The 25427-nt window shown below is 34.3% G+C and overlaps 1 protein-coding gene across 1 annotated transcript in view; it reads right to left on the bottom strand.

The window, feature by feature from the left end:
• Positions 1 to 395: 395 nt before the first annotated feature.
• The window catches only part of LOC149075676 (protein capicua homolog), a 61492-nt gene continuing 36460 nt past the window's right edge, over positions 396 to 25427 (bottom strand). The window contains exons 9-21 of the mRNA XM_089243165.1: positions 24915 to 25197; positions 22176 to 23417; positions 21942 to 22062; positions 21570 to 21776; positions 20861 to 21000; positions 20264 to 20461; positions 18050 to 18253; positions 16488 to 16603; positions 14979 to 15436; positions 13127 to 13272; positions 12224 to 12379; positions 10417 to 10572; positions 396 to 7760 (exon numbers count right to left, since the gene is read on the bottom strand). Of these exons, the coding sequence (XP_089099291.1) occupies positions 7339 to 7760; positions 10417 to 10572; positions 12224 to 12379; positions 13127 to 13272; positions 14979 to 15436; positions 16488 to 16603; positions 18050 to 18253; positions 20264 to 20461; positions 20861 to 21000; positions 21570 to 21776; positions 21942 to 22062; positions 22176 to 23417; positions 24915 to 25197 (3849 nt within the window). The 3' untranslated portion in view covers positions 396 to 7338. The remainder of the gene's footprint in view (positions 7761 to 10416; positions 10573 to 12223; positions 12380 to 13126; positions 13273 to 14978; positions 15437 to 16487; positions 16604 to 18049; positions 18254 to 20263; positions 20462 to 20860; positions 21001 to 21569; positions 21777 to 21941; positions 22063 to 22175; positions 23418 to 24914; positions 25198 to 25427) is intronic.

Raw genomic sequence — 25427 nt, 5'->3', positions numbered from 1 at the left:
GAGCTTGTCACCCTGAATCATTGAAGCAGTGGAGTGTGACACACCTGTGCTATCTGAATGGGTCGAAAAATCCATGTGCCGGCATTATGAATTCTGTATGCATGAATGCACAGTTTGGATTCATAACCAGAGGTGTATTTTCAGGTGGGGAGGGAGGCAAGCTCAGAAGATTGGCAAATTTTGTTAACTGGTGATCAATAAAATTAAATTAGATCGCTGGAAAACTCCAATAGCTCCCAAAACCGTATAAATATTCATAACAACTAATTGCACCATAGCCTCCTCTTCTGAAGGTCTTGTAAATTACAACTATAGACGGGTGATAGAAGTAAGGCGACGATATATGTCTCTGGTTAGAAAAGTAAAAGTACACCCCAGAAATAAAAACAAACTCATTATAAACATAACGATATTTACATTTTTAACAAGCAGTGTATACACACACACATACACACACCGTTAATCAAAATACAACATACAGATTCGTGAAAACTCATAAAACAAGCACAAAAAATTTATGATAATAAGAAAAACATAAACACTAGAATTGACTCAAGAATAGGACACAAAAAATAACTGAACTCGTTCATCTTTCAATTTAAAATTAAACTGTGGGGGTGAAAAAAGAAAGTCATATTTGAGATTTTCAATAACAATTTTTTCCATATTACGAATAATATTATCGAACAAGGATTTGAAATAACAAAAAAAAAAATTCTAAATGCAATCTAATATTTGAATTTAGAAAATAAAATAATAATAAAAATGTTGAATATGAAATGGGAGGAGGGGGGAGAATACAGTCAACACACACGCAGGTGGCAATGCATATACTGAGGGAGCATAAAGGAAATAGATGCTTTCAACATTTCATAGAAAAATTGACATTAGATGTGCAGGAAAATTATTCACATGAGTTTTTGTTTTGGCGTTAATTATGAATGCTCTATAAGCAAACGTTTTGTCAACTGACAGATATCAATAGAATAACAGAGATTTTGATCTGAAAATTGGATCATACTATCATCAACACTGGCTGCATCTGCTGTGATCTTGTGTTGTATTTTGTATTTTTGGGTGTGTGCAAAAGCAATAGATACCATAACAAATGAGCAACTTAACAAAGGCTGTGTTGACTTCATTTTTGTGCAAGATGGGACTTAATGCCAGTGGCATACAGAAATTTCAGATCATCAAACATCAAGGCATGATGTTGAATTGACAGCTCAACACATGCAAATGTTGCACTAGCAAATCCAATCATACAAAATTGACTTTTTCTATTAGGGATATATCAAAAACAAGAGAGAGCTTTGGATCTTTCACTTCCCTTAACTGTAACTGAGCTGTAATAGAGAAATTGCAGCAGCTGTGATGTCAGCTTGGCTGAAAGAGATCTTGATGATGGGATAAGTCCAGTGACAGAATTCTGGTGTTCATTCAGCAGCTGTGACTGTTACTAATCAGGGTATGTGTGTTCAACAAAAAAACTGTACTGCTGCAGTGATACACACCAGGTGAAGGTGACTAAGAGGTTTGCACATATAACATTTATTATTTACTTAAGTGCTCACTTTAAGTGTTTGAAGATACAAAAGTGCTTTACTTTTTGTACTATATTATACTTTTTTTATACACCAAACACAACCTAGGCTCTATTGTCGATCAGCCATTTCAGCCTACCCTCCCCTTAATGTTTAAAATGATACAAATTACTTACATGAGTTGGTAGTATTTTTCTCTTTTTGAATTAAATTATGGGTATTCTATGAATAATCCCATTTTAAGCTAGCTAATATTTTGTCAAACACACTTGAATATCAGCAATCTCCATAGCTTATGCGATCCTACGTTTTAGTTTATTGAATCTCAACGGATGTTGAAGGGCAAAACCTCTATGATATCAGCCGCATATTAAAAGGCACAGGTCATAAGGTCCAGACTTAATGTTATACAACTTTTTGACACCATATTCATGTCGACTGAGAGGCCTATTCACCATTGAGACAGATTGTCATCCAACAAAATTCATAAATCTTAGCTTGTTTGCACACACAACTGCAGCTGTTCACTGTCATTCTTAGGCCATTTTCTTGTAAAAAAAAAAAAGAAGAGCTTGGTCACCTTTCTCTGACATAGAGGAAGAAAAGCATTGTCTTTAGGTGAATTTTATGTGCTTGATGGCTAAAGAACTGGATTACCACATTGATTTCGACAACCAAAATTTATATAAAATTTTGCAATTTACTTAAAAGAGCATGAAAACGTACACAGCAAACTCAGGTAGGAAATTGCACAAACATGGTAATACAGTTGAACACAGTTGAGATGAAATCTATCATGAAATCTCATAGGATGTACATTGGAGAAGTATAATATCTTCACTATTCTAAGTATATTTAATATGAGCATGTAACAAATTCCCAGTAAAGACAAAATGGTGATCATTGAAGGGTCTGCAGCTTGTAACATGATGATTTCTTCATCATTCTTGAAAACAATTCCTCACAATTTGACAATGCTATACAACTTTGAGACTAACATTTTTTGCCTATCTTGATTCGTTACTAAACTGGTTTTATGGGCATCTTTTTATCAGCCACCTCATTGGGCATTTTGTCTGTTGTGGCATTGTATTTGTATTTGATAGTTTCTTCATTTTGTCACTAGTAGCACTGTAATTGCTTTTGGTAAATCTACATGGCTGGCATGTCTACTTAATACAGATGGGCCAATAGGAGGCGTATCTTTTAGATGACAAAGGAGTGAATATGAACTTTTTCTTTAGACCATGTATATGAGATATACATTCACCTAGTCCTTTCGCAATTCTATAAATTGAAAATTTTGTCAATTTCATTGTTTGATCATTTTTATCACATCATGGTAATTTTCTATACACAAGAACAGACCGGGGCTTACAGGTTATTGCCAAATCCAAACAGCTTTCAACACATTTGTCTTGCTGGGACAAAAATTTTATAAACATATGTTTTCAGGCATATTTCCAGCACACAGGGCTGGACAAATCCCAGGTGGGCAGTGACTGGAAATCTGTATTAGGACCTAAAATTTTATATGCATCATTTTACTAAACTGAAGTGTAAGTATGACAAAATTTTTTTTGTAATAATTTCTTCCAACATGGGAAGGGGGTCAAAGTCCCAGAAAACTAAGAAAACAATATATAAGACTGATTTTCTTGGGGGATAAACATGTTTGGCTCCTAAGAAATTCGGCTGGCATTTAAAATTTTTTTTTTTTTTATTTGTCCGGCCCTGGTATAATGTGCATATTTTTCTCATTTTGATAGCATTTCCACCCGATAAGAAAGTTTATTGAAAACATTTAACACCATGCACGTCATTCAACTACTCACTCTATTTCAAGACTCTTCTCAAAATCAAATAGCTGTTTGTTGGGTGATATAAAATACTGTCAGTAAGAAATTTTTCTGTGTTTCTCTGACATCGTCTTAACAGGGTCCAACTGTATTTTTCTATGAAATATTGACATATCACATTTCTCTTGCACCCACCCTTTACAAAACTCTTGTTCACTTTGATTATCGCAAAAAAACTAATTAAAACTGAGCAAAGAGTACAATTAGATAAACAAGTTAATGGACACCTAAGTGAAGTCTGAATATACACACATACACAAACAAATCTGAAATTGGGAGAAAACAAATTAGTCATTCAACAGATCATCTGATTGAGAATTTTTCCTTTCGAAAAAAAAAATCGAAGTAATTCTGGCTTATCTACGTAGTCAAAATAAACAGTAAAAAAAACAAGCACACATTCGATGAACATTTTTAAACTAAAAAATTATCCCTACACCTACATAAACAAAATGTAATCAACAATTTTTCAATGAACATGAAACAATAAAAAATAAAATAAAATAAAAATAAAAAGTGGGGAGGGGGACAACAGAGAATTACATACACTGCATGTGGAAATATAAATATACAGATATTTAAGCAATTTCGTAGTAACAATTTCTACATTTTCACTAACTTTTGTTTTTTTTACAATAACTACCAACGCTTTCATTTTTTATACACAATATACATTATCAGATTGGTTTTTTTTTTTCCTTTTCGCAAGAAACTATAAAGCTGCAGGGAATTAGCGAGCAAACCCATGTTTTACATGATTATATACATAAGAGTTAATTTTTTTTTTTCATTTATATACATTTAGTACATATACACACATAGTTTTATTTCCAAAGATTCATGAATTTTCACAACAGTATATATGTGCAGTTAGTTAGGCGTGCACTTTTGAAGTGCCGCTTACATGAACACACACACATATGTATATATATATAATGAGAGTTTCACACTTTCACATATTTTTCTCTCAACTGAAAAATTAGAAACGTTTTGAACTCTTTATTATTATTATTATTAGAGAAATCCAGCATTTTTAATGAAATGGTGGGAAATTTGGTCCCCGTTCGAATGCATTTTTTAAAATAGAATAAACAATTCATAACACACATTTTATACTAAAAAAGTAATAGGCCAAAAACTAAAACTTCAGAATTAGCTTGCCTAATACACATTAAATTAAGTCCAGCCACAATGACAATATCACCAGCAAAGTATGTATATTAAGCAAACGGATTTTAATGAAATTGCACACTAAAGAATAAATGAATTTCACATGAGAATGGAAAAGTGAATTTCAAGTTCCGTTCACATTTTCTTCTCTAGAATCTTTTTTTTTTTTCACATTCACTCAAAACTCTGGTTTTCCCCAATTTTAGGTGCCTAGAAGTGCATGTGTAATTTTTCACAAGGACATTAGATGTGAAAGTCAATGTTCAAGTTAAAAACTACTACTTTATAAACTGTAATATGGCAGCTTGTCAGTCATTCCCAGGAACCAAGAAAAAATTTGACAGGCACAGTACCTGAGGGCACTGGGTCAGGAACCACTGGCTTATAGGAATCTATATATGTTGCAGTTAAATTTTTTAAAATTTATCAAACACAAATCATCCCACAATGACATTAACACCTTACACACACTTGTAATTGTACATACTATTTCAACATGATTGTCATTAACCTAGTTTTTTTCCCATATATTATCTGTAAACTGATCGTCTATTTATTTCAGATTCTGAGCGATTTATTCCTGTTTCACTTTATACCATTTTTTAAACAAGGATTATCATTCATTTTGAACTGTATATGAAATATTTGTAAGCATCTCTAGTTTGAAGCCTTATCGTCTAAGCTTTGCTGATATTAAACAGAAATCTAAACCATATGAATCATTTGGCCAAATACTGTCCAGGGGAACAAATTATAGGATTATTTATACAGAAACTTTTTTTTTTGACAATGGCTATTTTCAACCCCTCCCTATCCAATTTTTTTACAAACTCATGCTCTCTGACTCTCCTTTATTTTCAACTGGAAAAAGGTTCGGCAGGTTGCACGTAATTGTCGTCAAATTTCAAAACAGGAATACATAAATATGATTGCTTGCATGATTATTTTATCATTTAAATTACACAAAATAATTAAATGATTGGTGCAACCCAAAACAAACACACAACAAAACCATGTCTGTGTAGGTGCAATATAAGATTTAAAAAGAATGTTCAACATCATCTCATTTCTTTACCTCGCTCCCATAATCCTTGCAAAAACATTAAGGATGCAGAATACTAATATTAAATGTATAAAATTCACTTTCATCGAAAACTGGGATTTTATCATTTATTTAATTGGACACATTTTTATACCAAGATTAAAACAGATTGGATTTAAACTGAAGCATCAAGTTTTTATCGGTCCCATTTCTTTAAAAAAATCCTCATGTATCAAAGTTGCAAAACTTTACCTAAGTCTCACTTAAGGAGGCAGAACAAAATAACTATTCAAAGCACAATCATCCACTTTACCAAAAAATTAAAAAGGTGAGAGTACGAGCAAACATTAGTGAATTGAAAACTGGAACAAATGCCAGTATTGGGTATAATAACTATGCCAGTTTGTCATATAGCAGTTCGATGTAAGCTGATTCAAATATAAGTACAGACAATATAACCCTGCATGTGCCATTTTTTCACTTCAGTAAATCATAAAAAATCCATGAGGACACAGAGTAATTTTGCTTTATGTGGATGCAATGCTCTTTAAAAAGTCTCACATAGTTATCTTTAATCAACTCAAAATATTTTTGTCATACTCAACCAACAGAACCTTTCTCTTCACAATTCAATTCCACGTCTGATCTCATTTAGTTTAACAATTAAATATTTAAAAAAACTGACTATAAAACAAAGGACTGACTTGAAGTATTATTCCATGACAAATAAATTTTAGGTGTACAATATTTTTTCAAGCCGATTAATTTTTCATCCTAAAATTAATTTGTCATGCTAAATGGTAATTGACAGTATTGCACATAATCAAAATTATAATATTGCCCACGAATTATATTTCTCAATCTTTACAAATAGAAGACCTAATTTTGCTTCCATTAAAAAAACGATACATACTTTACAAAATTATAAATTTTGATGCAAAAAAGAATAAAGATTCAAAGGAATTAAAAGCGATAAACAAATTCAAATATAGAAATTGCCTGATTTTGTTCGATTTCTTCCGATTTCATCTTGTGATTCAATAAGATTGGAAAATTGATTTATAATTTGATAGTCTCCTATAATGTTCAGTAAACATAATCATAACTGCAACATCAAACATAACAGCATAATTTTCAGGATAAAAATCAAACTATAAACTGTCATACAAAACAAAAAAAAAAAAATTTCTCCCTTTCAGAGAGAATCATGATTTAACAAGAAACGATGATTTATCAATAACATGCTTTGAACATGTGTATTTACAATACAACATCAACACTATTTGCAACAGAAATATGTGAAACCACAACCACTCATACAAATGGGCAAAAAAAGTTACACGCACACACACTAAATGCATGAATAAAAAAAAATTAAAATCATGCTACCAAGACTAATTAAAACGCAAATGTTACCTAAAATTTGTCTACAATTATATCAGAAAATTACATATTATCACAATATGAAATTTAAAATTCAGTTGAGAGAGAGTGCCCTATAAAAATAATTATCCAACCATTATCTTGAAAACTAGAGGCAAACTTGGAACGTGATGATGCATCATGCGTGTTTTCCCACACACGGCTCATTTTACACTGAATAACACGAATCTCAATGAATTTTAAACAGCTTTTTTTTGTTTCCTTTTGAAACAGACCATTCAGTAGCAGCCTTGCTACCAGACATGTAAATACCTAACACAACAAGATTGAATTTAAGCTATCAACTTTTCTCACTGATGTTCAATAAGCTCTCCCCCAATTTTTCATCATTTGAAGGCGATGATGGATCGCAGTCAAATCCATCCACTGGGGTTGAGATGATGCTTGCAGCAGGTGATGTATTAGAAACTAGCTGGTGATGCTTGTTAGCATTACCGACAGGACCAGGAGCCAGAAACAACTGGCTCGAGTTGTTACTGCTGGTTCGAGGTAATGAATCTTGCAGCATCACCATATCTGCTTTAGATGATGCAGAAGAGCTGCTGTTTGAAGTGCTTGTTGCTGTTGGAGTCATTGGGGGTTGAGGAGTAGATGCACTCTGGGCCATCAATTTCTGTCTCACTTCACGTATTTTCAATTGCAGAGTGTTTTTTGTAGGGAATGTTTCTTGATGTTCATGCTGGAACTGAACTGTTGCTTGAGCTGTAAAGAGAAAGAAAATTTCTTGCTCAGTATACTGATATATTTATCGAAAATAGTGTAGAATATACATAAAAACATTGCTAAACATGCAAAAATTTTCTATTTTCTACTTTTCTATATCCTTACTTGATAGAAAATGTGTTGCACCATTTCTCTGCAATAATTTTTTTTTTACTTGGCCATTTTTACACAAATTTTTTACTTATCTGGCAGAGCATATTTAAAACATTCAGGTAAGAACCAGCAAACGTTTTTAACAACTGGCTGTTGTGTGCAAAGATGAATTTTTTTTTTGGAAAGAGAAAACTCAACTGCCTTTGCAGGGAATAGAACCCATGTCCTTTCCGGGTGAATACTCTAGACCAGTGTTTCTTAACCTTTTTCAGCTCAAAGCCCCCCACTACGGATCACATTTTTTTCTCGTGCCCCCCCCCCCTGCCCTATCCAGGGCCCCCTCATCCAAGAGTGAGATACTTCCTATTTTTTTATTATGAATGAAACTTTAAAAAAGCAGATCAATCTCTGGAATCCTGGCTAGGCACGAATTCAAATAGTGGATTATCATCTCTCCCAGGAGTCAAACTATATGGTAAAAAACGGTCTGAGTAAAATACAGGACGATCCAGCGAATCTGCACGATAAATCGACCCTCCCAACACATCAACCGTTGCTCTGGCGGCCCTCCATACTTAGCTGGAAATAACAGCTTACATATGAAATAATAGTACCAGATCCCATATAGTGCAGTCCCCTCCCTCCATTATAGACATGAAGACTCGGGTCATGCCCACATAGACCCAACGGTTAAGATGTCTCTGGTTCTATGGACGGATCTGATGGATTCTGAAAGTAGTAATATTTTTCAACCATGTTTCACTTTTAAAGCTTTTCTCGTCACAGCTCTCTATGACTCCCTTCTCCACCTATCGTGGATCACCTTTCTTCTGATTTTCTCCCGTGGCCCCCCTGGAATATCCCAGGACCGCAAGGGGGGCATATGGCCCCAGGTTGAGAACCACTGCTCTAGACCATTCACCCACCACACAAAGGCAATGAATCTCTCAATCCTTCCTGGGAGCTCATGTGCACTGAACGGGACTGCACACGGACAGCGGGACCTGACTCAGGCCAAGATCACAATTGCTGACATTGCCACCAGATGGCAACTTATGCAAGGATGGCATCACTCTCCGCTACCATATGAAGGTTTTCAACAAGTGGCTGTTATGCGAAGATGAATTTTTTTTGGAAAGAAAGAAAATTCACCTGCCCTATGTCCTTTCACTTTCCGGGTGAATGTTCTAGACCAGTGGTTCTCAACCGGGAGCCATATGGCCCCCTAGTGGTACTGGGATTTTTCGAGGGGGCCACTGAAGAAAATGGAGAAAGGGCTATGGCAGGTGGTTTGGTGGGCTGCATAGAGCTAAGAAGAAAAATTAAGGTGTGAAGAAATAAAGCTTTTATATTAGTGACTATATAGTATATACACTTACAGAATGCAACAAAACCACCCATAAAACCAGGGCCGTCTTAGGGCATGGACCCCACCCGGGCCTCACCGCTTACATTTTACAGCCGGTTCCCAAGGATGGGGGTTTTTCTCAGGCCCCCGGCTACATTTTTCACATACCCCCTCCTCTATATTAAATTTATAGTGTGAAAAACGAAGAATGATGAAAACCATATCAGACCCCGGGCTGCAGCTCTGTCAGTCTCACTCTTGTGAGGGGTCATGCCCGGGGGTCTCATGTCCATAAGTGACCCCACCTTATGATATTTTGTATAGTACAATAAATTTTAAGTAGGAAATATGTAGGCTGTTTATTTCTAGCTAAGTATGGGAGCACTTTGCCTAAGGTGCCCATGATGTTCAGACGGCCCTGAATAGAATTCGGACTAGCGGGGAGCTCGATAAATTCTAGGCCAGTGGTCCAATATGTATAAAGGATTCTGCTTGTAGATGAGGGTTGAAAACTCTGGGTAAGGCAGGGGAGCCATGAGGAAAAAAATATGGTTCAAAGGGGGCCACGGGCAAAAAAAGGTTGAGAAACACTGCTCTAGACCACTAGACTACAAAGGCAATAAATCTTTCAATCCTTCCTTGGAGCTTTGACACCCACAGTGTGTCAAAATTCATTTTCAGTTTTGTATTTTCTGTGTATGTGTTATTCGTAGGTGATTTCTGAGAAAGTAAATAGTGACTTACTATGAATTACCACACAAGTATTATACAGTCACATAACAAAATTGCTCACATCAAATAAGAATGATTTAGGGAAAAATCTCATTTAAGAAAAAAAAGCTAGATAAAGAGAGGTTTTACCGTGTACCAACAAGTTATGAAATGATCATTATTTTGAAGACAGTTGAAATAAAATAAATATTTAAATTATTAAAAATAAAATTAGTAAAATATTTAAATTATTAAGATTAAATTATTGTCAATAAAGACCATGATAAGCTGCATTTGCTCTACTGACTATGATACTAAATTTTTATATGAGGTAGTTAGAGCACATGTACAATGTAGAAACAACAAAAGAAATGAAACATGTAAAACAATAAGGCACATTCTCATCTAAAAATTTTCTTAACACTTTCTTTTTCTCTCCCAAGCAATATTAAACACATATTATTTATTGTCTGCAATACCTACCAGTAGGAAAAAGACCATTATCTTTAAGTAGCTGCATGACCAGAGCACGTCTATGATCTAAAATACGCCTTTGGGATGACATCCCTTTGTCACTATCACTGGGTGTTTTAGGTGTCCTTGGTGACATGGAACTGTTCAAATCGACATCTTTGAAATCTGAAATTTGAAAACGTCACTCGCATAAAACATTTTGCTGATCATACATGTTTGTCCCCCATGTTTTAGAGAAGTGTGAGAAATGTAAACAGATTAAATACAGAAACAAAAGCATGATTCTGACTTACTGTAAAATTTTACCATTTCAATCTAATATTAAAAAAATTACTGGTCTTTAACATAAGTTCAAAAGCAGAACTATAATTTAAAACTAGAAGATAGTTTTGTTGTGACTCTTTTATTGATTTTATTTTCAATTATTTAATACATCTTTGAACATATCTTAATACTTGTATACCAAAGTTATTACTAAATAATCATCGAGTTTAAAAACCTAAAGAAAATAAGAAAAAAAACCAGTAATTAGTGTTTCGTCAAATTTTAACACCACTGAAAACATATAGGGGAAACTATTATATTTTGACCATAGAAACACTTGAAATAGCTTTAGTTGTATTGAATTTTAGCTGATGTTTTGAGTACAAGAGATTAGAAACACATAACCTCACAACTGAATGCTATTTCAGCTTTTTGTCTGTGACCTTGACAGAGATTTTGTAAGTATGCACATTTTAGTAACAAAACTGTATGCACTTGTGTAAACACAGCTTTGCTGTGTTTCTTTTCAATAAGTTTAGTGAACTATATTTAGTAATTGTAACCTATGCAACCACCTGATGAACCATACGAAGTGCTCTATCATGCCAAGCATTGTGAATAAAGTTATCAATATTTTTCACAAGTGGTGGAACACCGTGTACCTTGAAACAAAAAAGATTGTGGACCTCGCAACAGTATAAAACTCAAAATTTTCTTAGTTTACCTGAAATACTCAACTTACACTAACTTTTGACACTCTTCTTTTGAATTCAAATACAGTCAAACCCCGTTATAACAAATGCCAAGAGACTGGAGGAATCACTTTGTTAAAACGAAATTTCGTTATAAAGGAATTCCAAGTTACCTAGCATTGTTCCTATGTAAACTTATTTGGAGGATTAGAAAAGTGTTCGCTAAAACAAGATTTTCGCTATAACGGTATTCAACTGTATAATTTATATTTTTAATTTTAGTCCCATTCTTCTCATAAATGAAGGAAAGAAGCATCCATTGGTTTATGTTCTTTTCTACTTTTCTCAGATTTTTGAATTCAAATATCTCAGCCAATATTGCACATTATATACATGTAATTTTTTTTTTTGTTGCCTCAGGGCAATAACTTTTTAATTGGAAGTTAAAGAACATGGGGCCATATAAAAATTTACATATTTTATTTTGTGACATCTTATATTTTCATTCTCAAAACTGGTACAGTGTAATCTTGACACATTTTGAACATTTTCAAATTGGAACATACCTCTATGAAAAAAAGTTGATGTGATAAAGGCTGCATTAGGACTTACAGGACACCCTGTAATAATGATAGTCAAGGGATTGGGGAAACATATATGAAGGAGTTATCATTATAGATAAAGTAAATTAACACGATGGAAAAGTATATAAGGAATAGAAAGTAATATTGTTATATAAGCAATTATAAAAAAAATACAATTATATAGGATTTTCACTGTATTACGATTCTTTGACCACATACACATAATCAAGTCCAATAAGAATTAATATACTATCATATCGAACAAAAATTGCTTACCATCTAAATTAAAATTAGGACCAAAGAACTTATTTCCTTCAAATTTGGCACTCTTGGGAGACTTTGGCGTTCCAGCTTCAGAACTACTGGACTGATTTTTCTGCTTTGGGCAGGGGCTTTTCAGTTCAGTAGTAGGTTCATCTTGCTCTTGCGCAGCTGATGGGAAACAATTTCAGTAAACTTAGTGAATGACTTAATTACTAAAAATACAGAAATAAAAAAAACTTAATGTGTGCATATTTACAACAATATTTTCTGGCAGTGAAAATGTCTGGAAAGTTCAAGTATTGCAGTGCATTTTTAAAAAACAGTTGTTAAAATGTATGGATGCAATAATGTAATTTTACTTTATGAATTGTTATATCAGAGAGCAGAGTTATTAAATCCATGGCCCACATAGAGCCCTCTGAGGTCTTCGTGAGGTCACAATATCTTAGCCTTGATGACTCATAATAACCTGTCACCTATTTTCAACTACTTCACATTAGAAAGATTAAATTAAAAAAATTGAAGAGGCCTGAAAACCATCAAGCTATGCTGCAGTATTTAGAATTATAAAATGCTTTTTAAATGAACAAATGTTATTTTTGTATTTGATACATTACTTAAAGTCCTTGCAATAGATCTAGAAACCATTGCAAAATTCTAAATAACACAGTATGACTTGGAGGCCCACAGGCTTAGTTGAAATTTTTAATGCCGCCTGCAATGACTGAAAGATGGAAGACCCCCCTCTACTATATGAAATGAATAAGAAACAAAATTATAGAAAACGTTTTTTTCCTCTTTTTTTTGAGTAAATAAAAAAAATAAAATGTGCAAAAACAACAAAAGTTGGGAATAAATCACATGAATATATTTCTTTGTAGACGAATTCTTCATAGGTGCACAATCAAAACTTACTTGAAAGTCTTCGTTTCTTACGATAGCTGTTCACAAAAGACCTGGGGGAATTCGGAAGTGAAGTGGTATTAGCTGAGGGTGATTCTTCTGGATTGTACTCAGGAAGCTCTGCAAATCTGGCTTCAAAATGAACTTGCTCAAGAACTCTACAAGAAAAAAAACCCAGATTAATGTTACCACTAGATCAAATATATAGAAATATTAATTTATGTCAGAAACTTCGACAGAAAAACTACTAATGCCCCCAATACGGTTGAACTTTAACATTAGTTTAACATGAAACTCTGGTTAATGTGAAAAGAATTCTTGGTTCAATCATTCTCCATGGCGATATGTTGAAAAATATATGCATAACATGAACCTTTCAAATGGAAGATCGCTTAACCTAAAAGGATTTGTCAACCTGAATTTTTTAAAAAAAATGCTTTGTAGAAGATACAGGAAGATAAGAGTTAAGTGAATATTGTTAATGCGCCAAACAATAAAGCCATGACCTTGGTTGTCATCAGAGAAAGGGCTTTATTGCCCCTGAGCATAGGTAGGGGTGGGGGAGGAAGTGGCACGCATACTCTTACCTCTGAGTCAGTTCGTTGTTATCAAAAGCGTTTGTAATGATTTAAAATGAAAGATGGCACTGTGGCACAGAATTTCGTCCAAGAGGAAAGAAAAAAATGAGCTGTTCGTGCTCTTTTTCTTCATGTCATACATAGTTGGTAGCTGAACATTATATCATGTATTCTCTGTAACTTTTATTCTTGTGAATGTCATATTTAATGTTTCCCATCACAAATTGTTGGGATTGTTTAAAATTTGCTGCCATGTCCAACCAATGTGAAAAGTGTCAAAAAAAAAGTGGGCTATCACAGACTTTTCCAAAAAATAATTGAAAATGCTTCTGGTATGAAAATTATACAAGCAGCATTTTTGAAAATTGCAAAAAAAAAAAGAACGTTTTAAAAGAGAACTTGATCACAATTCAGTGTATTATATTTATATAAATTTACAATTTATTAAATTTCAGACTGACGTAAATAGAATGTCCAAAATTCTCTTTTTCCACCATGCTTATTGGTTAACATGAAATTTGGTTAACATCAAAAATTTCGGCGGAATCTTGAGTGTTTCACATTGACAAGGCTTGACTGTAGTGGATGAGTAGAACTTTTTGGAGTGGGGCTCTTTAAAGTTCTGGTATATGAACTAAGTTTTTCTCTCCAGAATTGAACTCATGGTGAAAATTCCACAGAATTGTAAACATTCTAAAATGTATAGCAATAAGTACAGTATTTCAGTATCACAGCATGCATCACTGTTGATATTGGCAATGGTGATTGATTGGTCACCACTCTGTGGTGTCTCTGACAAAGGCTGGAGGCGCGAAAGGGGCGCACAGTTTGAGAACCTATCTGAACATACTCCTATAGTTGTTTACATCTACCGAATAGGTGAGTGAAATGAATGGAATATATTTTTATAGCATCTATAATAATACTATATGGTCACAAAACAAAATATTTGATTAAAATTTTATTAATCAGTCGATTAAAATTTTTTGATTAACCAGTTAAATATTTATAGAACTGGGAATTGATTAAAATTATGTTATTATAGTATTAGACCAGTTCTTGAAGTCCTGTATATAATAGGCCTCAAATGTCCTAATCTACATAAAGCACTGGCGAACAATGCTCCCCATCATTTTGAGTGATGTCTCTGGATATATTTTCCTATGAGAATAGGGTTCATTTTGATGTATTCTCTCTCCTCAAAGATTTTGGGGAATTTTGGTTTTTACATTGTATAATTAACTCAAATCAATTGAGTAAATCAGTCAAGAAAAATATCATCTTACTTGTCCATTCCATCATCAAGTGGACGCTTCAGGATAGGTTTCTTGGAGGCATCAGATGAATTCTGAACGGAATCTTCCTTTTTCTCAGAATCAGAAAGCTTCAACTGCTCTGATGTGTCAGAACTATCACTGTGTGAGCTCGTACCCGAGAGTCGACGCTGTTGAAGTTGACCAGGAGCTCGCCCCAGTTGAGCGGGTGTTGGCGCTAATACAAAACAAAGCTGTGTGGACATTGGATCTGCATCAACAGAATCTTCCGTTTGTTGATCAGTGTTTTCTGAATTCTGTTGCTGTTCAAGCTCAGTTTTCGAGGATGAGTCAGGAGCATGGTCAGATGCTGGTATTGTTGCTGTTGGAGTAGATATGACTACGTTTGAAGAGGTGCTACAACTGTTAGCATTATCAGTTTGTTGTGAGGTCAAAAAGGATGAATCACTTGGTATACCAAGTTTTGGTGGCTATAATGAAGAAAAAATACACACTATAGAAATTTATCAAACCCCCATTACTTCATTTCACAAAAAGTTCAGATTGTGAAGGAAATAAATATCTAACAACATACCCAATTACGAACATTGAAATTTCATCATTCTAGCTAATGGGGGTAAGCTACTTAAATAAACTAAAACTTTATAAAAATTTAAAAAAAAAAACCACTTATCAAAGTGTTTCCAATCATTAGATCTGCACAAGAAAAGATATAATTAATCTTCAGACTTCAGAGCCTTAAGAATAGTCATCTTTCAAATGAATGACTATGGGACTTACAATATTAATACATCAGCTTTCATAGAACAATTAAGATTATATAAGAATTCAAACAATCATTCCACATTTGATGATGGTTTCATCTATTTGCAGCATACAAAGTACAAATTATTATGGGTGAGTGCATAAACCTGGACACTTTTGCAAGTATAATCCTTAAGAAAACTCTCAACTAACAGAGTGAGACTAACATAGGAAATGGGCAAAACATGTCAGAAGTGTTTAAGGGGGTGTGCAACTGCACCGCCTGCTTTTGCAGCAATACAAAGGCAAGAAAAATGAATTTTTATAACAATAGCATATAGAAGTCAACTTTATTACGAGTACAATAAATTTAATGAGAAAATTCTAAATGATTTTTTTACAAATCTTATAATGAGTTAACCCTTTAGTATGCATCATTATTTAGCACCTTGAAATTGACTATTTTTTTAATTTGGAAACTTTACAATTTCAAATAAAATACTTCATAATTTAGCAATTCAAAATTTTGATTTACATTGCGAAAGATTAAAATAAATTTCTTACATCAAGACATTTTTATTTTGGAAGTTCTCTCATGACTCCCCTCCCTCCCCCATTCATAGTTTGGGTACTATTAAGCTACACAATACATTGGAGGTGGGTTGATAGAAAGAAAAGCAAATCTTAACATTGATGATAGAATGTAATATTATTAATAACAATTACATAAATATTTTATATGTACAATAAAAATGTGTGAGTATCAAATTTTCATACCTTCTTCTTTCCTTTGATTCCTACTTCAGCAACCATCTCTTTATATCGCTTTCCTTTACAAGATCTTTGTGGTTTTGAGTTATCCCCTAGTGCAGAGTCACCTTCAACTGTTACTCCTAGGAAAATAGAAAAATCTATGCAAATCTCTTGGATAGGTAACATTATTCATTTCTCGTGCCATATAATCATTAATATTCAGTGCCCCAAAATTATTATTTCATTCATTGATATTATCAATGAAAGCAATTCAGAAACAAAATACAAAAATAGCATTTAATGTGAAGCCTCTAATCGGTCTTTCAAGAATTTTATCTGTGATTTTAATTTCTTGGAACAACAAATCTGTGTTAAATCATGAGTATCACACAAGGACAATAATCAAACATTTCATAAATCAACTCCACAGCAATGCAACCGTGTTTGACATGTTAATTTTTTCTACTTTCTGACCATTACTTATCATTATTTTTGCAAATATGTTTCAATCAATGTCTTCAGTCATATTATGCTCAATCAATCCATCATGTTCCATGTATAATTTAAATAATCTAGCATTTTTTGATAAAAAGGAGAGAAATAAATCTTGTGTGAGTAAATGTGAAAAAAAAGCAAAAAAACCAAAAATACAGCAACACCTTGTATAAAATAGAAGCTTTTCGAACTATGACACCTCTAGTGATAAAGCCGTAACACACAATAATGTATTTATGAGTCGCACACACACACACACACACACAAAACTTTGTTGATGAAATTTACCTCTTCAATGTAATGTTAACTCTTCAAGCCGGTTCAGAAATTTAAATCAGAAATTTGGTCAAAGGGAGTGCTTATGACTCAAAAACAAATTGTCTAAGAGCAAAGCTAGCCATAGACATGGCCCACACAAGGATGGTGCTGACAGGGCTCTAGCCCTGGGTTCCAGATGATTTTCATAATTTTTGTTTTTTTTCACTCATATACTCATCATAAAGGGACCCCGTGAAAGTATGTCCTGGATCCCCGCAAAAGATCCTAGCCTAGGGCTCTGCTCCAGGATGGAGGGGAATGGCCATAGATATTCAGAAAGTGTAATGGCACAGCAAAAAAATAAAAATAAAAATCTTAACCAAAAGAGTGGAGCGAGATATACAGCATACAATGATCCATAAATGGGGCCTCCGCCTGTGGAACCACAAATTGAGATCCACACAGAGGGGTTTAATTTTAGGTTTAACTCACTTAATTTTGAACTCTGGACCTCTTTTCCTAGCATATTATGAACTTCAACCCCATAAAATGGGATCTTGTTCAAGTAACAATAAAATCCTCTTCACTGCATTTTACTTAGTAAATTCTGTAAATGATAAATAAGTATTAGGAAATACTTTTATTTTCCTTTCTTCCTGCCCTTTCCCGAGAAAAAAAAAACGATGCCAATAAATATATAATCTTTTTTATTGCTTTTTTTTCTTCTTTTTTTGCATCTATAAAAGAAAATTTAAAATTTTCATTATAAGAAGTGATTCAAAAATACAAAGGAATTTTCATTAAACATAGGAATAAGGTAATATATAAATTACCACTCTGCTGCTGCTGCGTTTTTCCATCTGTGCATGTTTCCAAACTATCAGCATTATTTGAAACTACAGGAATATTTGCAACAGCGGCTTTAACTTTAGATTTTGGAATGAATGTATGAGCAGTAAAAGTGAGATCGCCTTTGCTATTGGGAGTTAAGCTCACAGGTGTTGTGGATAGAGCACCAGACTTTATGTTCATGACACCTAAAAGAATAAGGATCAAGAAAAATGCAACATCAATGTCTCATTCGTTTTGTATTGTTTAATTTACTTCAATCTTAAATTATGAGTACCGATTCAAAAAATATAGATAAATAAAATACTAAAATAGCAATAAATGAATAAACTCATACAAATGAAGAAATTGGAATCTTTTGCCAGACCGCAGGTGAAAAATAAAGAATTATAACAAACTTGCATTATAACAAAAATATAAAAAAATTTTTAAATGTCTTTATTATCCGTTCATTCTGATAAGAAAAAATTTATATATGAAAAGACACATCAGTAGAGCTGTTAAAGAACCAAAATAAGGGGATTCGGCAGATCTAATAAATGTTGAAGCATTATAGAAATTTGCTTGTTCCATTAATAAAACTGCAAAAATTAGCTCACAAATATATACACTATTTCGTAGATTTTGACAAGCGTAAACCCTCTTAGCTCATATGTATCTTTGGAAATGAACAATAAAGTATAGATGCTGCTTATTAGAATCATGGTAAATGTTATCATTTTGCTAAGTATGGAGCTGACCAATACCATAACACTGGAAAAAATTTGTTTATAGTTATCAGTACTCTGGTTTATGTTATCAATTTTTTTTGCACATTTTGAACCAAATATTGAACCAGATCCATTTTTCTGCCCATGAATTATCATTATCAACCTGCAAGACTATGTAGGAGGTTGGACGGTATACCCTCTACCTTGATTACAAATATTTCAGTACTCGATTCACAATGCTCTGTTCGGGCAGTAGTAGCCACTATAGTCCATGAAGCTACTTTTGCAATGGCCTACCTATAGTGGAAACAAACATTATGTAAAAAAAAGCCCTTTCCTCAGTTCTCGGTCAGTCTCTTTAGGTTTCACAGTTACTTGGTCAAAAGACTTTCTTCTAAGGGGATCTACGGAACGTACCGTACATTAAAAAATTATTGTGGTTCGTAAAACGCACTAGACAGTGGCAAACTTTTCATTAATGGCTGAATAATAATGAACACCTGATTTAGGTTTAAAGCAAAAATATCCTGTTTTAAAACATGAAAAAAGAAAATGGCACAATAGAGCATTTTGCAACCACTTTAGTGGAAAAGAAAAACTGAGTTGACCTGTTTCATCAAACAAGACATATGGTCATATTCGCTTTTCAATTTCTTCCAGATATAGTTATCAATCAGTTATTGTTATTAGAAACCCAGATCCCAATAAGGTCACATTAAGTTCTGTGCACTGTATTTTGGTTGCTTTGCATATGGTGGATTTGTGCTACATGATTTTATTCATGCAAAAAAAAATTTATGTCAATCTTCCAATTGATCAGCTATTTAAAAGTAATACTTTTTCTTTAACAATGTGATCAAATTTTAGTAAAACAATGTACCTGTATTGAACTGGTAGGAAATTTAAAAAAAAAACAACTTGTACCCTTTTTTCGCATAAAGCGAATTACTTTACTCAATTCCATTACTTTACTACTAAAATGGTTCTCGCTTATAACATTTTTCAGAAAACTATCATGAAAAACGTTGTATGTGGCAAAATGCTTTAAGTGGAAATCTCAATAAATATTAGTAAGAGAAGCATCATGAAAATAAGCTGTACTAAGCAGGGAAAACTTTCTAATTATGAATGTTATAAGCAGGATCCACTGCATAAGTATTTCATATGATTCTTCCACTTTATACATATATATTGCTACTTCACCCACACACCAACTCCAGTTATATCACTTATACCACAGTTTACTGACATCAACAAGTTGGATTGGAAATGAAGGGGCCATCTATCAGTGGTTGCTTTAAGCTCATTAGGGAATATATATTGTTCTTTATTCTTCCCTCGATTTGAACCTGGGACCTGATGGCAACCTTCATGGTGGTACACAAGCATCTTGCCACACCACTCAGGTTTATATATATATATACACACATACATATATATACATACATTCGAAAATGGATGAGTGGCAACAAAAATTTGAACTCATACCAGCATAAAACTGTGGTGACTGACTTCTGTGGTGTGTGCTCTTCACATTCGAACTAGGAGTTGCCCTGGGACTCAATGCTGGAGATGCAACTGTACTGGCAGTGGTGGAAGCAACTAGTGTTACCGGTGACTTCTGACTAGTCACAGAGGCTTGGTTAATAGGTATATATGCACATTGCCTTTCCAATGACACACCATCTGAAAACAAATTGTTAAAGAAAATTAAATTTGGGCACCCAAATATATCAATAGCAATTCACTGTTGCGAAAAGAAGTATGGAGAAATCCCTCTAAACTGTCACAAAGCAAATGTGTCCAGCCCTCTCTCATGACCAAATAATAATTTTTATGTAAAGGTTTCAATAAGAATGCTTTTTTACCACAGTCTCCTCTCCCTTACTGACACTTACTGTGTAGGCCTATATAATTTTTTTCATTCAAGTTAAAACCAAATACATATAAATTGTACCAAATAAATTTCTCGCTTAAGAAACACTGCACATAAATGCTGGTAGTGTTAGTATTTAGCAACAGGTTGAAAGATGATAGACTTTTTTATTTATTAATGTTTTCATCTATATAAAACAACTCATTCACCTTTTTGAGGTGCAACCGCAACGTAAGGTTGCAAATACCAAGTACCCTGGACTCCAGATGATAGGTCTGCGGAAGAAGTGACTATGGATAATGGATGTGATCCAAGAGACATGGGAGATCCAGGGGAAGAGGCATGTATTCTGTAATATTGAAACAAAAAATTCACTTTCTATGAAAAACTATGCATGCACTAGAATTCAATTATGAAAAATTGTCTCCATATCAGGGGGGGGGGGGAGATTAATTTGATTCTTAGATATTTATGATTTTAAATTTTTCACATCTGGAACAGATGTATTAGTCGATTTGTGGTCAAGCTCTGCTGTGAAGCTGTAATACAAAGTTTTTAGTCTCATCTTTCTGATGAGTTAGAATGCTATTGCAGCTCCAACTAAGAGTGTTTGCACAGAATATGCCAAAAACATATGCATATGCCAGCATATTCCCAAACACACAAGGTGATATGGTGCCCTATATTTTGCAGGAAGTAAGATATCATCATCAAACTGTCTATGAACTTGAGGCTCTCAGACCGTGCTTGGGTGGGCAAATGCATAAAAGATGTCCCTAGTGATTCATAATATAAAAATGTTCATCACAATTATATAAAACTCATTAGAATGTTCAGTAATGAAAATGTGTTGATTTTATGAAGAAATCCCATTTTGTTGACATTAATGTATATGTGCACACTCTCAAAAAAGTTCACCTGGTGTTTGAAGGAAGAATCAACCGCTGACTTGACACAGGTGGAGTAGTCACAGCAGCAAGTGGCAATTGAGTATGCTCTGTACCGGGACTTGCAGCAGGCGTAATGGCAACAACTTGTGAGGATGTATTAGAAAAAGAAGGACTTTGTTTGCTGACTATTACTCCTGGCATTTGCGAGTTGGGTGACTTCGCAGGTGCAGCTTGACTGTGATTAAAATAATGTATAAAAGTTTATTTTTTAGACGTTCTTGAACATTAAACAACCACAACAAAAAACTGGAATTTTTAGATTTTATAAAAAAAATTGGAGTATTCACACACACACACAGAAATACTGAATATAATCGCTGAAAAAATGTCTTTATCTTACTTTGTATGGCCATTGGTCATCACTTTTCCATTAGTCAAACCAGGTGGCATTCCACTGGCATGAGTTGTTGGCGTTCCCAGTTGTATACTTCCTTGAGGTGGCAATGTCATTTGTATCATACCTAGATTAAAAAGATATGTGTTCATGGACACTAAGTATACAATTTAAACCATAGAAATGAGAAATAAGATCAGTACCATGCAAGCACTGTTGTCATGTAAGCATGGGTCTTACCTTTAACACCAGGTCCTGCTTGCAGTGGAACAAAATATTGAAACTGGTTGTTGCCCCTGGGTAAGAGATGTGGTAATAGATGCAGCTGTCCAGGAGATGAAGGGCTCTGGATGAGTGTTTGAGGTGTAGGAGCTTTCAAAACAAGATTTGCAAGAACTGTTGTTGGGGTTCCAGCTGATCCAGGTGTAGATGGCGTCTGAGGAGTTGAGGGAGCACTACTTTGCTTGGCACCAGGTAATACCAAGTTTTTTAAGGTGGCTGTCAAATATTCTGGTGTACCTAGGGCATTTACTACACTGGGTAAACTTTGGGTTGATGATTTTGTAACAATAGGGCTGACTATAGTCATGCTATACTGAGTTGCATTCAGAGTACCATTCGCTTGTGAAGACTGAAGCACCGAAGACAAGGGTGACAACTGTATCTTGTTTTTTTCTGGAGTCTGGTTAGTACTGACTTTTGGTGACAGACCGGAGCTACGAGGTGAAACTGATACATGAGGTGAAAGTGTTTTCAATGCACCATAATTTGATGAGATCCCCGAAATCACAGCAGGTGTACCAGGAACAGGTGAAAGAGGCAAGTTCATGTTCATAGGTGGGATAGACAATGGAGGTGGAAGAGTACTACCTCTTGAAAGTTTTTGCACTGTTTTTATTTTAGGTTTTGACACAGTTTCCCCCACTTTCTTTTCTGCCAATACCACTGAACTGGAGGTTATGAGATCATTTTGCGACGACTTTACACTAAGGACGATACTATCCATCTTAGGGTCTACAGTAGACGTAACTGGTATTCTGTCACTATGATCAGATGTTATTATAATGGATGGCATTTCAACTGGAAAAGAATTAAAAGCTTCCGATGAATGGACTTTGGGTGAGTGTACATCTTTGAAAACAGCACCAGTAGGTTGGAAGTTTGATCCAGTAGGCAGAGGCCTCAAAAAATGTTGTGTACTGGTTGACTGATTTTGCGAGTTGTTATTTGCACTGCTATGGCTGGCAGATATTGGAAAAGACACTTGAGATGTCGTACACGGATGAGCCTTAATTGGTTTTGGGCGGTGGGTAATATCAGACGGTGCTGAAATCTTCATAACTGGAGAAAACCTTTGTTGTGGAAAAGCCTTGTTCTCAATCAATGATTCATCATCTGATTGGCTCTCCGTATCACTTTCAGTCACTTGTTCCCTACATTTCAAATCTATAGGAGGCTCCTCTTGTGATTGGATTTTATCACCTATTGGATAATATATTTTAAAAACTGAATCAATAATGGAGATTCTATATGAATCATACAAAATACTTCCTGATTTTCTTCAGTAAAATGTTTAACTTAGAGTAACTTTGCAGTTAAAATTTAAAAAATAAAAAGCTACAGTAGGACCTCTCAAATCGAAACTCTGCTGGACCCAGGTGATTTTCGAATTACGGAATCTTGCAGATTATGGGGATCAACTTTTGTTTTTCTCAAGTTCTTATATTTAAAGCAGTAATATGCCTCTTTGAGCATTTTGATTCATATTTTCCTTTGGATAAAACCAATAAAGCAATATATCTGTGTATAGCAACAGGTAATATAAAAAAACTAATTTCTAATGTACATAAATAATACAACCTCTGAGAATAAAGTTCGGTGAATGAAGTCAGAACGGCCGATCTGGCAACACTGGTGAAGCAAAACGCTGCACATGCGTAGCGGCAGGTGTTGACCATCTGCCGCCACCGTTGTTCAGTTGAGCGTCGTTTGTGTTCCGTGAAATACTTGTTTTACAAAGTGCTTGTTTAGTGTATTGGTTCTTAACTGAGGACAGGAAAATGAAAGAACAAAAGATCACTGAGGATGAGTCCTGGTGTCTCAGGTACGACCCTGAAATGAAATGGCAAAGCATGGAATGGCGTTCCTCTGCATCACCTCGTCGGAAAAAGATCAGAGCAGAAAATTCACGCATCAAAACGATGCTAATCACCTTTTTTGATAGTCAGAGCATTATCCACAAGGAATTTCTACCTGAGGGAACGACGATGAATGCTACAAGGTACGTTGAAATTTTGACCCGTTTCATGAAATGCCTATGCAGGGTACGACCTCAGTACGCACAACAAGATTGATGGTTTCTTGTTCACGACAATGCTCGCCCTCACACAGCCAATATCGTCAAACAGTTCCGGGCAAAAAAGGGGGTGGTGCAATTTGAATATCCGCCATACTCGCCAGATCCCAATCCTCCAGACTTCTTCCTATTCCCACGACTCAAACTCGCTTTGAAAGGAAAGAGATTTGACGATATTCCTGACATCCAACGAAACGTGATGAGGCTTTTGAACTCCATCCCAAAAGACGACTTCTTGCAAAGTTTCCAGGACATGTATAGGAGATCTCATCGGTGCATAGTAATGGGAGGTGACTATTTCGAAGGACAGTAAGGTAACTTTCATTAGCATTTCATCTACGTTAATGTTACAGGACTATTCACTGAACTTTATTGTCAGAGGTCGTATTACTAATTACCCATAGAAAAAAAATTTTCTTTCCCTTTTCTTATAACTTCATTCTTTTTCCTCAAATAATTTATTTGAGAAAATAAAATGTAATAAAAAAATAAGTATATTAACAAATAAATATAATTGCAAAAATCAATTTTTCTTTTCAAATCAAAAACTCCTTCAAAATTTTTGTTTTCATATTTAATGCTATCAGATAAAGTCATGATAAGCTTCATATATGCATGCTTACCACTGGGTTCCTCTTCGCATATGACCATCCTCTCATCATCACTAGTGTCAGAATCAGCATGAAACGACTTCTGTTGATTTGTATTACTTTTATTATCCTTCGCTTCTGGTAGTAAAGCATTTCTTTCCACAGAGGCATTTGATTCTGTAGAGCTGCTACTTTCATTTTTAGAATCTTGGGAAATGTTCAAGTCTGTAAAATCTTTTTCCTCTTTAGGGGCAGTCAATAAACCTGTATGCCATGGATCTGGAAGCTGAGACAGTGAATGAGATCTTGGTCTCTTCTGTAGAAGAAATTTAATAGAAGGGATTAAAAGCAATTAAAATTGCTTGTGCATTACTAATATGTTTTTTTTCTTAAATAAATAAAAAATAAAAAAGTTTTTTTTCAGTTATAAATGTTTGATGTGTAAATTTTTTGTGACACAAAAACATAATTATTCTTTTGTTCATAAACTGTAAGTGATTCTGATACATTCTTCAAGTTCAGTGTTTTCAGCAATGATGATTTATA

Source organism: Pholcus phalangioides, unplaced genomic scaffold (assembly GCF_987345545.1).
Source record: "Pholcus phalangioides strain wild (caught in Gottingen) unplaced genomic scaffold, Ppha-v1.0 ptg000015l_1, whole genome shotgun sequence".
NCBI classification, from domain to species: domain Eukaryota; kingdom Metazoa; phylum Arthropoda; class Arachnida; order Araneae; family Pholcidae; genus Pholcus; species Pholcus phalangioides.
Note: the sequence above shows the minus strand (reverse complement) of the source record. Positions and strands in the feature narration are given on the sequence as shown.